The sequence below is a fragment of the Mauremys mutica genome, chromosome 1 (assembly GCF_020497125.1).
Source record: "Mauremys mutica isolate MM-2020 ecotype Southern chromosome 1, ASM2049712v1, whole genome shotgun sequence".
NCBI lineage: Eukaryota > Metazoa > Chordata > Testudines > Geoemydidae > Mauremys > Mauremys mutica.
Window position 1 is genome coordinate 320,001,708 of NC_059072.1, and position 17,160 is coordinate 320,018,867.

Below are 17,160 nucleotides of genomic sequence, written 5' to 3' on the forward strand. Positions count from 1 at the left end.
TTGCTATTTATACCCATGCTAGGGAGGCATAGTGTATGTATTCTACATGCCACTGTGAAGAGTGTGCAGCATAGATGTACATTTACTCTCTCTTTTCCCACCCAGTCACTACCCACTTCCTGAAAGATGTAATTCTAGACTTCCCTCCAGTGGCAAAACATGTACTAGCCTGGGGCTTGAACCTTGTTTTATCAACCCTTACTAAGTCTTTGTTCAAGCCCCTGGCATCGTGCTCTCTACTACATATCTCCATGAAGATAGCATTTTTGGTCACTGTTATCTCAATCAGAGTCTAAGGCCTGGTCTACACTAGGATCTTAAATCGAATTTAGCAGCGTTAATTCGAACTAATCGCTCAACCATCCACACCAGGAAGCCATTTAATTCGAACTAGGGGGCTCCTTAGTTCGAATTTGGTACTCCACCCCGACAGGTGGAGTAACGCTAAATTCGCACTTGCTAGCTCGAATTAGGCTAGGTGTGGATGCAAATCGAACTTAGTAGCTCCGGGAGCTATCCCACAGTGCACCACTCTGTTGACGCTCTGGACAGCAGTCCGAGCTTGGATGTTCTGAGCAGCCACACAGGAAATGACCCAGGAAAATTTGAAATCCTTTTCCTGTCTGGACAGTTAGAATCTCATTTCTTGCTTTGACATCGGGGCGAGCTCCGCGGCACCTACAACGATGCAGAGCTCTCCAGCAGAGGAGTCAGCCCAATGCAAGAATAGAAAGAGATCCCCAGCATGGACAGACCGGGAAGTCCAGGATCTGATCGCTGTGTGGGGCGAGGAGTCTGTGCTGTCGGAGCTGCGCTCCAACAAGCGTAATGCAAAGACCTTCGAGAAGGTCTCCCAAGCCATGACACAGAAAGGATACAGCCGGGATGCGATGCAGTGCCGCGTGAAAGTCAAGGACCTGAGGCAAGGCTATCAAAAAGTCAGAGCGGCAAACGGACGCTCCGGAGCACAGCCCCAGACATGCCGCTTCTACGAGGCACTGCATGCCATTCTCGGTGGGTCTGCCACCACTGTCCCACCAGTGACCGTGGACTCAGTGGATGGCATAGTGAGCCAGGACAGTTCCTACTCGATGTTCGCCGATGGGCAAGACGATGAAGGGTCCGTGGAGGAAGGCGCAGGCGACAGCGAACACAATGCCGCTTTCCCTGACAGCCAGGATCTGTTCCTCACCCTCACAGAGATCCCCTACCAACCCTCACCGGCCGTGAACCCGGACTCAGAGTCAGGGAAGGATCAGGCGGTAAGTCGTATAAACAAGAAAATATTTATTTGCTCGAAAACATGTATACCAAAAATATAAATTCTATCTATAAATACTATATCTAAAAGTTTTTAAAGGGAAACTAAACGAACAGTAGGTCTACACAGATTGGGATGGAACAATAGTCCTCCATGGACAATTCCACAAATGCTTCAAACAGTTCCTCAAATACCCTCTGCAGGAGGTTTCGAGGAAGAGGTGCCTTATTTGGTCCTCCGGTGAAGCTCACTCTTCCACGCCACGACATCCTCAGATACAGGGGAACCATCGCCTCTACCAGCATGGCCGCGTAGGGTCCCGGTCGGTGAAGTGCTTCCCTTAACATCCTTTCTTTCTGCACTCGAGAGACACGCCTCAGGGTAATCTCGTTACTGAAGTGCTGCATCTAATTAGGGCAATTAGCGAATAGTTACTGTTCTTAATGGTTTACTTATACTTTGCATAACAAAGCCCCGCGCTTAGCAGCCACGTGCTGTAGGCCACACAGGAAAAGCATACATTGATCTTTCCCCTGCAGTGTCGGGAGTGGCTGCAAAAGGGTCATAGTATCTGATTTCCAGATTGCCTTTAGCACGACGGCACAGCTATCCGTTAACTGATAAGCATAATGTACTGTAAGGCTTACCAGGACTCTCTGCTAGAGGGATTCTGCTATCTCTCCCGACTTCTCCGCTCTCCTGTGCAATGGCGCAGCCAATCAGAGCGTAGCCCAAAATGTTGTGCTTCTCTGGAGACCACGTGACACTTGTTGTCCGGTACGGTCTTCTTCATAGAAATTCACTAGACGGTGTTCACTGTTCGCCAAAATGTATCTGTACAAGGAAATCACTAACTTTCCCCATCACGCAGCTTCGGCTCCTTCCCGGACTGCCCCGGCATCCCCCTCGCAGAGACTGGCAATGATTAGACGGCGAAAGAAGAAGACTAGGGACGACATGTTCACTAAACTGATGGCCTGCTCCCGAGCAGAGGCTGCAGAGCAGAAACACTGGAGGGAGACCCTATGTGAGCAGCATCGCACACTCATGGAACGTGAGGATAGGTGGCGGCAGGAAGACCAGCAGACCACCCAAACGCTGCTTGGTCTCATGAAGGAACAAACGGACACGCTTCGTCGCCTTGTTGATGTCCTGCAGGACCGCAGGCTGGAGGACAGGGCCCCCCTGCAGTGTCTCTGCAATCGCCCTCCCCAGCCAAGAAGTCCTGGCCCCCCCTCACCCAAAAGTACAAGACGGAGGGGTGGTAGAGGCCGTGAGAACTGTCACTGAACCAGAGCAGAGCGGCCGTGTACCCCGCACTTCTTACGTTATAAATTTGTAGAAGTGCTTCCCTTATAGGCTCAGCCAGTCCCAAATCCAAGGTTCATCCCCCCACTGTTTATTAGATTAATAAAAGATGTTTGCTGTTAATCACTGTTTCCGTCATGTCTTTCCTGTCAGAGGATTTTTCGGTGTATGGGGTGGACAGGGGTTTCATACTTGCACGGTATAGCCTACAGTACCAGGGTACAGACTTGGGGAAAGGATCAACTGCGGGGCACACACACACTGCAGTCAGTAGGCACCAGGGTCATTCTGTGTTGTGTATGCTGCCCCTGATCATTTCGTAATGTGTATGCTTGTCCAGGGTCCTAGCGCCTGCCACGCCATTACTGTGAAGGCAGGCTGCCCTTACGATGCACTTGCAACGGATCCACGAGCCTATCCGCTGCCCTGAGCCCCAACAAGAGCCCTCATCCACGGACAGATAGTCACCCTTCTCCCACACCCATCACCCCTTCCCACGCAGAAACCCGCAGCCCACTGCCGTCATCCAAACCCCTATGCAAAGAAGGCACCACTCGCCCCTTCCTGCAAACCCTCCCCTTCATGCAGAACCACTGTCATCCGTCCCCCACCCCAGAGACCTATGTAGGAGCAGGAGGATGTCAGTCCTCTATGGCGGAAGCGGTCTGTACGTCAGTGCACACCGTGCCCAGCACAGTATGCGTCCATGTCTCAACACCAGAACAGAAATGCAAAATAAAAGAAAGATTTATTAATAATGAGTGTAACAATTAATTTGCTTAAAAACGTGCTTTGGAAGTGGGGGAAACTTGGAGAACGCGGCATGTAGCCGCAGATCCAAATTGACACAAACTGACACAGGCCCAGGGTCAGTTTCTCTTGAAAGCAAGTGGAGAGTCATAGGTTACCCTGATCTCCGAGGAAACTTGCTTTCAAAGCCTCCCGGATACAGAGCGCTTCCCGCTGGGATATTCTCTCGGCACGGGTGTCTGGCTGAGCGTAAACTGCAGCCAGGCGATTTGCCTCAACCTCCCATCCGGACAAAAAGGCCTCGCCCTTGCTCTCACACAGATTGTGCAGCACACAGCATGCAGCAATAACTACGGGGATATTCTTTTCGCTGATGTCCGAGCGAGTGAGTAAGCTCCGCCATCTCCCCTTGAGATGTCCGAAAGCACACTCCACCACCATTCTGCACTTGCTCAGCCGGTAGTTGAAGAGTTCCTTCTCTCTGTCCAGGGCGCCTGTATAGGGCTTCATGAGCCAGGGCATTAGCGGGTAGGCTGGGTCCCCGAGGATCACTGTAGGCATCTGCACATCCCCAACCGTTATTTTGTGGTCCGGGAAGAAAGTACCTGCCTGGAGGAGTCTAAAGAGACCAGAGCTCCTGAACACACGCGCGTCATGAACCTTGCCCGCCCACCCGACGTTGATGTTGGTAAAACGTCCCCTATGGTCCACCAGTCCTTGCAGCACCATGGAAAAGTAGCCCTTTCGGTTAATGTAATCGCTGGCCTGGTGGGCCGGTGCCAGGATAGGGATGTGAGTCCCATCTATAGCCCCACCGCAGTTTGGGAATCCCATCGCGGCGAAGCCGTCTATGACAACCTGGACGTTTCCCAGGGTCACCACCTTTGAGAGCAGTTGCTCAACGATTGCGTGGGCTACTTGCATCACAGCAACCCCCACGGTAGATTTGCCCACGCCAAAGTGGTTCGCTACAGACCGGTAGCTGTCTGGCGTGGCAAGTTTCCAGAGGGCTATGGCCACTCGCTTCTGCACACTCAGGGCTGCTCGCATCCGGGTGTCCTGGCGCTTCAGGGCAGGGGACAGCAAGTCACACAGTTCAAGGAAAGTGCCCTTACGCATCCTGAAGTTTCGCAGCCACTCTGTGTCATCCCAGACCTGCAGCACTATGCGGTCCCACCAGTCCGTGCTTGTTTCCCGGGCCCAGAATCTCCGTTCCACAGCATGAACTTGACCCATTGCCACCATGATCTCCACTGCCCGGCGTACCCTGCTTTCTGAGAGGTCTGCGCCACTCTCCTCACCGCGCTGCCGGAGCCTCCTCGCCCGATTTCTCAGCAGCTGACTGTTGCAGAGGTGGACGATAAGGTGCGAGGAGTTGACAACGGCCATAAGTGCAGCGATGATCGCAGCGGGCTCCATGCTCGCAGTGCTGTGGCGTCCGCGTTGTAACCGACCAGAAAAGTGCGCGAACAGATTTCCCGCCGGCGCTTTCAGGGAGGGAGGGCGTTTGAGTGACGGTTGAATGATGACAGTTACCCAAAACCACCCTCGACACATTTTTCCCCCAGCAGGCATTGCGAGCTCTACCCAGCATTCCAATGGGCAGCGGGGAGTGCGGGAACTGTGGGATAGCTTCCCACAGTGCACCGCTTCCAAAGTCGACGCTGGCCCCGTGAATGTGGACTCAGAAATTCGAATTAGTGTATTTAGTATGGATACACAAATTCGACTTCATAAGGTCGAATCCACAAATTCGAACTAAGTTGATTCGAAATAGTCTTGTAGTGTAGACAAGGCCTAAGAGCTAGGCAGTGCTCATGGCTTATTCCCCCTTCCTTCTCCTCCCCCCTGCCCCAATACAGTTCTCCACTAGGCCAAGGTATCCATGAGACTACATCTGAAATTCATTCTTAAGGTGGTATCAGAATTTCACATGAACTAAAGTATCCAGCTACTGTTTTTAACAGTAAACCTCTTTCTAGCAGGGAAGAGGTCGCATGGCACTTACTGGATGTGTGTAGGGCTCTTACCTTTTACCTGCAAAGGATGAAATTGCTTCAAATGTCATAGACTTTGTGTCATTTGTGGAACAAATGAAAGGAGAGGCCATTTCATACCAGAAATAGTTGAAATAGATCTCAGTGTGCATCCTACTCTGCTACAAGATTAACATCTCCCTTGAGGGCATTGTGAGGGCACACTTGACTAGAGCTCAGGCAGCATCTGAAGTGTCCCTTAGAGTTGTCTCCCTTACTGACATCTGCACAGCAGCAAATTGAAGTTTTGTACACACCTTTGCGAGACACTATCCCTTGGTGCAAGCAGCTGCTTCTGATGGTGCTTTAGGCAGAGCAGTTCTGCAATCTGTTGTGTCATAGGACACCAGACACCCACCTCCTTTAAAGAGACACTGCTTGTGAATGAACTGAAGTGCACTATACATAAGACAAATTAATTGGAGAAGGAGGGGTTACTTACCTTGTAATAACTTCAGTTCTTTAAGATGTCCCTGTGGCTAGTGCACTGCCTGCCCTCATTCCCCATTGCCTGGTTTCCCCTACTGGCAACTGACGGTAGTGAAGGAACTTAGTTGCTGGTGGTTTGGCAGCCTCCTTTATTCCCTAAATGCAGAGTGCAAGGAGAGTGGTGACACATGCATATGGATCGGGCAGACAGTGCTAAGGAAAAATCTCCAGTCCTGAGTGTATGGAGCACCTGTGCAACCCAGAAGTGCACTACACAAAGGGACAGCACATCTTGAACCGAAGTTACTACGTGGTGAATAACCTATCCTTATGGAAGGTGTACTACCTCAGAGTCATGGACATCTGGGCTAGTATGCCTTGGCTGATCATACGGATTTGAAGGAGGAATATATCTGTTTGACAATTCCATTCACACTCCTTTGTCACTTCACTATTATTCACATGTGCTTCAGTGTGGGTTAGGGTTCTCATCTACATCTCCACATACTTCAAGGTTTCTTGATTCTGCAGGAGATGAGGCAGCCTGATACTATCCCTCCTTTTCTCCTCTTGTCCCAGCCAGAATACACATAGCATTGGACATGAGCATCTTAGCACACAAGGATGCCTTCTCAGCACAGCACAAAAACACCCAATGCAGTTGGGTTAGCATTTCTTGGTGTTCAGAAGGTTAATGCAAGGAAAATACACCCTCATAGGTGTTGCCTAGACCTGCTGATTCTTTCCCAAGGGGTGAAAATCCCTCTGCTCTCATGCTGACAACCATCTGGGCCCAGTAATGCCTAGAACCCAAGTGTATTAAATCTCTTGAATTGGTCCACAACAGGGCACTCCTGAAGTGGTAAATCATCTCCGGGTGCCCTGACCATAAGAACGGCCATACTGGGTCAGACCAAAGGTCCCGCTAGCCCAGTATCCTGTCTTACGACAGTGGCCAATGCCAGATGCACCAGAGAGAATGAACAGAACAGGTAATCATCAAGTGACCCCTTCCCTGTCACTCATTCCCAGCTTCTGGCAAACAGAGGCTAAAGACACCATCCCTGCCCATTCTGGCTAATAGCCATTGATGGACCTATCCTCCATGAATTTATCTAGTTCTTTTTTTAACCCTGTTATAATCTTGGCCTTCACAATATCCTCTGGCAAAGAGTTACACAGGTTAACTATGTGCTGTGTGAAGAAAAACTTCCTTTTGTTTGTTTTAAACCTGCTGCAAATTAATTTCCCCCAGTTCATGTGTTATGAGAAGGTGTAAATAACACTTCCTTATTTACCATGCTGCACCCACAAAAAAGAGAAAATGAAAGAGGTAGCACTTTCCACATGATACAGGATAAGCCTTTTTTTAGAAAGAAGAATCAGAATCCCCCCCATATTAGATTTTCTACAGAAGATTTTCCATTGAAGACCCTTTTACATTAAAGGCTCTGCACTTCAGAATCTTCAGTCTTGCATAGGTGGTGTACCAGTGGAATCTTTTCCTCTGCATTTCAGATAACCCCTCATTGGTTCTAGGGCAACTATACTTAGTCCCCTTAGGGTTGTGCAAAATGCCCTTCAAGATTTTCCATTTGGTAGATTTGTGGTTCTGCCTTCTGACATTAGTTCTGGGTAGCAATCAGGTTGGCCAAGAAAATTAGAATTCTTGTACTTCACCTTAGTCCTCCATATTTGCTATTCCCTAGTGACAAGATGATCTTCAACACTTATCTTAGTTTTTGCCAAAATCTCTGTCTTCCTTTCCCCTAACCAGGGTACCACTTTCCAAGCTTCTATCCTGATCCTAAATTAGAAAGGGAAAAGTCTACCACACCTTAGATTTCAAAAGGACTTAAGTATGTACTTAGAAAGATTGAGGTGAACGCATCCTCTTTTCTTCTCGTTCAAGAATAAGATCTAGTATCTAGCAATGGAAAATATCAGTAATGGTGAGGTTAATCAGTACAATCAATTTTGGTTATAGTTTATTGCAGATTTGTATTAATAATCCGTCTTTTTTTCCTGCAGATAAGCAGCAAAGATGAAGATTTTTTAGATCTTTCTGTTGATGTAGAGCAGAATACATCAATTACTCACTGCTTAAGGTACATGCACAAACAAATGCTTATATATTTATTTGAGTCTTTCATCTGTCACCATGTTAACTAATAATAAATTGATGAAGATGAAAATGGAAGAAGTAAAGCAAAATAGCTCAGGATAATTTGATAGTCCAAATGTTTGTTAAATACTTATTGTCCCTGTTTATTTAAAATGAGTCCTGTAAACTTGTGATGTAAAATGGTGTGATTTTTGTTTTGTTTAAAAATCAGTATATATTTCAAAATCAAGAGGTAGTTTTTACATCTTGCATTTTCCTTTCTGTTATATTCAGGGGTTTCAGCAATACAGAAACTTTATGCAGTGAATATAAATATTACTGTGAAGAATGTCGCAGTAAACAGGAAGCACATAAAAGGTATTGTGTACTTAGAAAATATGTATTTCCATTTTTGGAACTTGTTAATTTTTTCAAAAATTTTGTTTTCCCTGTCTGGTTCTGTGGATGCTTATCATGAATAACTTACTGAGTTGTACTCCACTTACTTTGAGTTCAATGGAAATATTCAGATGAGTAATGTTACTTATGTGTATAAGTGGTTGGTTTGGGCTCTTGATCATCTTGATTTATTTCAAAGAAAGAATATAGCTTGTTTTTTAGGAACAAAACAAACTAGAAACGATGGGTGAAAATCAAGCTGTAAAACAGTGACAATCATACATTTTTGCATGACTTTTTAAACTTGAATGTATTTTTCTTAGCTATAATATTAAGTTGAGATAAGATGGTAAGATCAAAAACATTATTGGCATTACTTAGTAGAGGTAGCATACATAGAATAATTCAGATTAACTGTATAGCTTTTAACATCTATCATAAGAGAGATTCATAGCAATAGTTGACAAACCTGTATTTTTCTTTGATCCAGTCAGAATTAATCTAGTAACAATATCACCATTTTTACTTTTTTCTCTTTTCTTAAAAATTTAAAAGTTATTATATTAAACTACTACCTGACATAGTCCTTCCAAAAAGCAGCACAAAGTTTCTTGGAAGACTGACATTTTTTCTGTTTTAGAAAAATGTCTTGCCCTTTGCCTAACATTGTAATATTTTTCTTTCACCTTTAAGAACGTTTTTTACTGAAAATTATTTGTTTTTTATTAGGGAGACAACCAGCCTCCTGCAGGTGAGGTAATGTGTATTGGACCAACCTATGTTGGTGAAAGAGACAAGTTTTTGAGCAACACAGAGCTCTTCGTCAGGTCTGGGAAAGATGTTCAGAATGCTTTTTATTAATTTCTCTTGCATAGGTGTGGTTTTTTGTTTTTTGTTTTTGTTTTCCCTACTGAATTTTTTTTTTTTTTTTTTCAAAATAAAATTCCATTATGTGAAACATAACTCATCTGTATTAGGTCACATATGCTAGCGAGTGCTTATTGCTTATGAAAGCAACCAATTGTGTTACTGCACAGTGTGACAACTCACAGGATCACTCTCAAGCAAAATCAATAGATGCATTGACAGTGTTATATTCATATATGTACATCAAACACCATGTAATTCTTAATAGGCCACAAAACAGCAGGTCCAGGTAGAGCACAGAACAACAAAATGCATTACTGTGGCTCACTATTACAGTGATTTTTTTCAAAGCTTCCCTAAGCTATATATATGCAATGAACAGGGCATGGGCAGTCAGGCCTAGTGATCAGACCCAGATTCAGACCTATTGGCTGAAGCCAAGGGTCAAAACCAAAGATAATGTCAGACACCAAACCAAAGGTCAGAGTCAGAGACGTTGTCAGGTGGCAAGCCAGAGGTCAGAGCTGGAGACAGAGTCAGAGGTAAGTTTGAGGAGCAGGGACTTGGCGTGTAGGGCAGGACAGCAGGAAAAAGAAGTAGGCAGGAGTCTGGGGTAGGAGGATAGAAACCAGGAGCAAGCAGGAATGCAGGACTCAGGAATCAGGTAGGGAAGAGGGGTCCATAGTAGCAGCTAGTTGCTCGGACAACTTCCTGTTTTTTACTTCCTGGTTTATATAGAACCCTTCAACCAGACGGGGCTGGATGTTTCCCCTTGGGAGCTTTGGGGGCAGGGCCCTCTGCAAGCTAACCCTTTTCTGGACCCTCTCCTGATTAACCAGGTGAGCTTCTGGATGTTGGTCATCACCTTGGCACTGCCTAGGGACATGTTGGCTTGGGTTTGAAGCCCGTGATCCCTCACATCTAGCTCCACGTTCAGTTATTTTAATAGCCTTTCTGTCTGGCTTTCAAACTCAGGAGACAGCTGCCCACCTCTTCCCTCCACCCCAGTGGAAACTTTTCTCCCTTTGCCTCACAGATATTATGCAGGATACAGCAGGAAACTATAACGATTGGGATATTTTTCTCACTGAGGTCTAATTTTGTGAGTAAACAATGGCAACGTCCCTTCAGTCTACTAAAAGCACATTCAACTGTCAGTCTGTACTTGCTGAGCCAGTAGTCTCTCTTTGGTGCTGTCGATGTGGCCAGTGTACAGCTTCATGAGCCAGGAGAGCAACAGGTATGCGGGGTTGTCCAGATCACTATCGAAAGCTTGTCTCTCTCTCACCAATAGAAGTTGGACCAATAAAGATATTACCTCACTCACCTTGTCTCTCTAATATCCTGGGACCGTCACGGCTACAACTAAGCTGCATGTGGGATCGCTATTGACATTTTAAGATTCCCAATGATGATCTTCCTGTTGGGAAAGACGTTCCTACTTAAAGACTGTCATGCTGTCATGTTGTGGTGTCATGCACCACAACACTGATGTCAGTGAAGTGTCCCTGGAGATTCACCAGTGCTTGCATAACCACAGAAAAGGAGTCCTTTCTGTTGATGTACTCTGTAGCAAAGTGGTCTGGTGCCAAAATAGGGATATATATGCTGTCTATCACTCTACTGCAGTTGGTTCCACATTGGGGAACCCCATTGCTGCAAATCCATCCACTGTGTCTTGCACATTGCAAAGAGTAACCGTCCTGCATAGCAGGAGGCCATTAATGGCCCGGTACACTTGCATGATGATGGCATCCACAGTGGATTTTTCCAAAGCCATATTGATTTCCAACAGACTGGTAGCAATTTGGTATCGCAAGTTTCCACAATGCAATCAACACTTGCTTTGCCACTGTCAGTACAGCTCTCATTTTGGTGTCTGTGTGCTGGAGGGCTTGGGTGAGCTTAACACAAAGATCCAGGAATGTGGCTTTGTGCATCTGAAAGTTCTGCAGCCACTGCTCATCATCCCAAGCCTGCATTATGATGCGATTCCTCCAGTCAGCGCCCATTTCTCAGGCACAGGAAGCAGTGTTCCCCCACCAGCAGCTGCTCCATGAATGCCACCAACAACCTTGAATTGGTTCTCATTTCGTCCCAAAGCAGTCTGTCCTCCAAGAAATCATGTTTCCCACCGTTTTGGTTCTTCTTGCGGCTCTGCAATTACTGCAGGATTCTGTGCCCTGTGCTTGCAATGCTTATGAAGATAGTGCAGAACTGTGCAAACTCCATACTTCTGTCAGATTGTGGACAGCGAGGAAGGCAACGTATGTTTGTGGGATTTTGGAAAAAAAGTGCGAAAATGATGGCAGACTGATGACCTTATGGGATAGAAATAGTTGCACTGGGACTGTTGACCCCTTGCTCCCAGTCAGCCCTGCACAACTTGTTTCTGCCCCACCGTGCATTGGCAAAACTTTCCAAAAGGCAGTGTGCCAGATGGTGATGGGTTGTGCACTGGGGTATCTGCCCATAGTGCACTGCACTGTGCATTGATACACGTGCTCCTGATGAGTATGCGCACTGCGCACACAAGAGGAAAAGTATGCTTGCGCACAAGTGATATGCTAACTACAGCAGCTTTATGCCAACATAACTTAAATCGACAGAAGTTTGTAGTGCAGACATGGCCTAAGGTCCTGTTTCTGGTTATACCATAGGTCTAACATGTCATTTTGGGCAAGTCTCTTCAACTCATTCCTGAAGTTCACTAATACTTATTTATGTTTGTTTAGAGGGTGCTGAGATTCTCGGGTGAAAGGTTTTAAAAAAGATATTATCTTCTTTGTGATATTAAAATTATCATAGAAACCAATTAATTTCACAATGACTTCAAATGAAGAATAAGTAGAATGAGAATAATGCACAAAGATGCTCAATATTCTTTCTAATAGTAGTTGGGGTTAGAAAAAGTGGAGAGATGCAGAAGTGGATACAGTATAAACAAAATTTTGATAAAATTGATTATTTTTCAAAACTTTACATAAGTTTAGTCATCCAAAAAATAAAACACTTGTGAAAAGGGGTTTCACTATAATGTTCACAATAGGTACACTAAATAAAAGAGCACTGATTCCAAGCTCTGAGTACCTTTTACAGTTTATTATGAATTTTAAAATGGACTCCAGCAATCACACCATCAAGCAATAATGTAAATATAACAAAAATCTAGTGAGTCCCACCGAAAAAATCATCACCAGAGTCCTCTCTGTTTTCCCAGCTTTACCCATTTTCCATCTCCTTACAGGTCAAGGTGAAAATGTCAGCCTTGCACAATGCCTGAAAGGTTAATAAGCTCAGACTGTCATGGACCAAAGGTGGAGACAAGTTTCAAAGACCTGTGATGCTGACAGCAGCCCCCGCCACCATCTCTTATGACAAACAGGCTGTAGCTGGCACCTTCCATGATCACAAATATGGCATTATGTCACATATACAGAGGTGGTCCCTTAGATAGGTAAGCACCCAGGTCACTTGGGGCTTTATAGGTCAAAGCCAACACCTTAAAATCAACATGAAAACTAATGGCCAGTGCAGATAATCAAGTACTAGTTTAATGCGCTTCCTAAAAGAAATACTGCTTAATAAAAAGCCCACCAAATTCCATACCTGCTGCAATTTAATAGGTAGCCCCATAATCTAATCTCAAAGTGACAGTCCACTGCAAGGCCCACATCTGAAAGTAACTCTTGCAACCTCCTGGCTGTTTAGATGAATAAAAGAGTTGACCTAGGTATAATGGCTATCTGTTTCTCTAGTAGCTGGGAGTCCTAATGAACCCAGTCAAAAAATGCAGATACATACCTCAGTTATGGGGACCGGTGATATTCTTGCCATATCTTCCATATCTCCCACCCCCAACCAACCAGTGTCACTTCCTTTTTATCTGGGATGAGTTTCAAAATCAAGCATAACTACTGATAAAGAAGTGAGAGTTGCTAGAGAGACTGCTGTCAAAATTGGTGAGGGGTTTCTGAAAAGTGAGCACATCAGTTTATCACAAAAATTACATTTTGATTGTTTTAAAGTGTGGTTTATTGAGTTAGCCCTGTATACTACTTGAAGAGATGGACACAGTAAAAAATGAAAGCTAAAATTATGAGCTTTCATAGTATTTATTTTCTCAAAGAAGCTTGATTTGGGTGAACTGATATTTTTCCTTGCAAAGAAAGTTTGTGGATACCTTGTCTATCTGGTTTTGTGTGTCCTGTATATATTATGTTTGTCAGAAGATTGCTTTTAAGGATAGTTTCTGTGGATGCAGTCTCAAGAACTACCCTAATTACTTGTGCATGTTTCAGTAAGGAATAGAATACTTAAGACAGGAAGATCTTTGGAGAAGTTTGTGTTCAAGATACTATGTGTGGCCATCTGTCTTAACTGTATCTGAACAAGGTTAAGATAAGAAAAGGTTAAGATAAGAAAAGAGCACTTGTTTATGTTAAGACAACTGAGAGTTTGGATATTCCTGAAGTGGTCCAATATCTGGCCAAGTTAAGAGGAGATTATGGAGGCCAAATAACTAGTTGGTTTCTTGTCTTTCAATACAGGACACTTGTAATTTTATGGAGATTAGGAAAACAGAAGTATGATAGGATGCTGAATGGTTCTAAATTTGAAGAAGACAAAGCTAACAAAGTTAAGACTGAATTTTTAATTTTATTTCCTGAATTTGATATGGACTTGGTAAAAGTGCTAAACATCCACCCTGATCCGTACTTCTAAAAACTTTTTGAGCCTTAACAATTATAAGATTATTTCTTGGGGTGCAACATGCATTTGTCACAGATTCTTTTTCAGTCAGCTACTAAAAAGAAACTTTAGCTTTAGTTAATACAGACAGCTATAATTGAAATAATAGAAAAACCATTATACATAAGTATAAGACCAGTACAATGTGCATTGTGCGTACTTACAGCTTTATAGAGACCATTGGAAACAAAGATAGAAGGAATAGTAAGTGGAGCCCATCAGAAGAGATTCTGATTTAGGCATCTTGAGGACCCAGTGAAACCAAAAATAGGGAACCAAAGCAATGTTTCCTCTAATTTTTTTCCATCTGTGCAGAATGAATTTTGTTATGTGGACCAATATCAAGGTGATGTACGCCATCAGTGGAAACAAAAAACCTAGATATATATTTTTAAGTTACCATAGGGATAATTACACCAGCCAGGACAGGTCAGGCATTTTAGAACTCACTACTCAAAGAATTAAATTTAAACATAAGAGAGAAATAAAATTATGAAATGCATAGACCAGCCAAACAACTTTGAAAGAATAAAATTAAAGATAATATATGTGCATTGCACTACCAAGAAGTAACAACAACATGAGTATGTGTTGGGAGGAGAGTGTGAAATAGACTGTGTGTGTATGAGAGAGACACAGAGACCGTGTGTGTGAGTGAGTGAGAGAGACACACAGAATGTGCTGGCTGCTGGGGCAGTCAGAGAGACCGTGTGCTGTCTCTTTAATGCATTCACACCAGAAGGTTCAGACCATAGCAGCTGAGCTCTCCTGCTCCTGAGCCCTATCCCTTCTCCCCCGCTTTGCAGACATGGGGTACATGGCAGAGGGGAAGCGTGGGTAGGGAGATGTTGCATCGCAGGCGTACATGAACAAAGCTCAGCAATCAGTGTGATTGGCAGCAAAGTCATTTATTTCTCTCCAGCATGCTCTTATATACAATTAAGATCAAGCAATCAAGCAGTTGCTAATTGGTTAATAAGGTACACACAGGCACAACTGTAACTTCATTGGGTAATTGCCATTCTGTCTAACCTTCTAATTTATTATCCTGTTACTGCCTACCAGCAGATAAGAACTAGCCTCATCCTTGAAACTTGCATGTCAGTTTCTCACACTCTCATGCACAACAATCCCACTCCTCCCCCCTTTTCTCATAATAAAAAAGGGAAGGCACAGCAAAACATTCCCAGCTCATAGCATCACATTACTACAATCTATTACACAGCAAAACTAAAAGCAAATCTAAACACCAGCTGCCTAACTAAACCGTAACAGAATCTTCCGTGGTTCCCTAGCCTCCTACATTCCTCCCCTCGCTTTCTCAAGCGCTCTGGTACAACAACAGCAGCATAACCTTGAGCTAATCTAGCAATACAAGCACCAGCATTCCCATTTGTCTGCTTGCGCTTAAACAGAACAAAAAATTACACAGAGAGCAGAGAAAATTACAATCTAAGCCAGATTTTTCCTACTTCCATTACATTATCCGTTACAGGGGGCGGGACTGAAGAATCCCAAAACAACCTCAGAGCTTCATCGCACACATGGCTTCCACCCTGAGGAATTACGAACGAGAAGTCCAGTTCCGCCCACACACCTAACACCCAAATGAACAGAGCAGAAAAAACAACAGTAACCGGTTAAACAAAACAGAGCCAAAGCTAAATAGTGCACCCAAACCAAATAGTGTTTCCTTAATCTATTAATTAGGGCTCACCTTTAATCATGCAATTCTTAACATATAACACCAGCAGTACCAAACAATGCAAACATAAATATAACAAGGGTAAAACAGATAAATGGTGTAAATTCTGCAGAGCTCCCCCGTTCATAATTGCTCACCAAACTGTGACAAATTTCTATTACCAATCCATCCCTCATGTGTCAGGTGATCAAACTGACACTGAGGGGGAGGATTCACAGCAGAAAACACAACATAAACCACATAAACATCTCAACAACACCACAACAATTCTGGCCAGAAAACACATGTCACAAACAAACATAAAACATAAATGTAAACTCTATAAATAAATGCATGGTACATTAAATGCTATGCAGCTAACACCAATTTTCTTTAATATCTAAAAAACAAAAACAAAACTACCCCTACTGGGCAAGCAATCATTACATACAATATACAAATACCCTTATTACTATCAGGCAAAAAAAAAGGAAATTACATCATCAATTAAATCATTTACAATAATACAATTGCTTCCTAACTTGCCTCTAAAATCCAAAGCTAATCACAGCTTAAAATTTCTTACTATCAACTTCTACTTATAAACACTAAAAAAAAAAAAAAATCACCACTTATATGCCCATAAAACCTAATACAATCTCAATTACATAGCACTATATACATTCTTCAGCTAATGCAACAAAATTATTCATAGCCAAACAATTACAAACTAATTTCTTTGCCTAAATTTATTTACAAAAATTTCAAAACACCAAAAACTTTTCTCTCTCAGCATTTTTACAAAATTCAGCTATTATTCCCTTTAGCAACCACAAAATTAACTTTTTACTCTGCCTTAAATTACTCGCTTGTACTCCAACAACAACCTTTCTCAACTTAAATCACCATTCCAAGTATCCCCCTGAATATTTAAAATTCCCAAGCTTTTGTCTGTAGCCTGGCCGGCTGGGCCCGATCCTTTTTTCCTCTTCAGAGTCTCTGTCTATTGCCTACCCGCCTGGGCCCGATCCTTTTTTCCTCTCCAAGTTCTCTGTCTATTGCCTGCCTGCCTGGGCCCGATCCTTTTTTCCTCTTGCTAAACCGTTCCTTTCATGGACACTAACTTATCCCACTATCAATTTAGCTAGGAGGGTGTACTTCTTAACTAGCCCCCACCCTTCTAATCTCTACTGCGAGCAATTATCTGTATTTTCCCACCGTGGGGGCTACATTCTCATGCATATAACTTTAATTACAACATCTGCAATCAGCCTATCTATTTTAAATATAGGCTACATCTAGTATCAAGCAATCTACAACAACCAATAATCAGCACATAACACAAAATTAACAAAAATCTAATAAGGCTAACAAAAGCACTTTACATAAAGGTACTTCGGGTCACATAAATTCAAAGCCATTCTCCCAAATTACCTAAATTTATGCCTAAATAACCCACAACTCCCCCCTTGAGAATACTCAGCAAACCTTTTGGCTGAGTTTTCTCAAACTTGAAAAACAACAAACAATTAAACTCTAGAAAGCTGGGGTAATTAGTTCCACAATCATC

The 17,160-nt window shown here is 43.6% G+C and overlaps 1 protein-coding gene and 1 long non-coding RNA gene across 3 annotated transcripts in view; one reads left to right on the forward strand and one right to left on the reverse strand.

Moving 5' to 3' along the window:
- Positions 1-13,894, forward strand: part of USP12 (ubiquitin specific peptidase 12) — an 85,624-nt gene extending 71,730 nt beyond the window's left edge. The window contains exons 5-7 of one of the 2 annotated variants that reach the window (XM_045017150.1): positions 7,816-7,892; positions 8,183-8,266; positions 13,705-13,894. In XM_045017150.1, coding sequence (XP_044873085.1) covers positions 7,816-7,892; positions 8,183-8,266; positions 13,705-13,879 — 336 coding nt within the window. In that variant the 3' untranslated portion in view covers positions 13,880-13,894. Of the gene's footprint in view, positions 1-7,815; positions 7,893-8,182; positions 8,267-9,016; positions 9,120-13,704 lie in introns of those variants that run through there. The other variant, XM_045017158.1, reaches the window with a different exon arrangement.
- The window catches only part of LOC123370516, a 101,002-nt gene that overhangs the window by 50,381 nt on the left and 33,461 nt on the right, over positions 1-17,160 (reverse strand). The gene's annotated exons all lie outside the window — the stretch shown is intronic.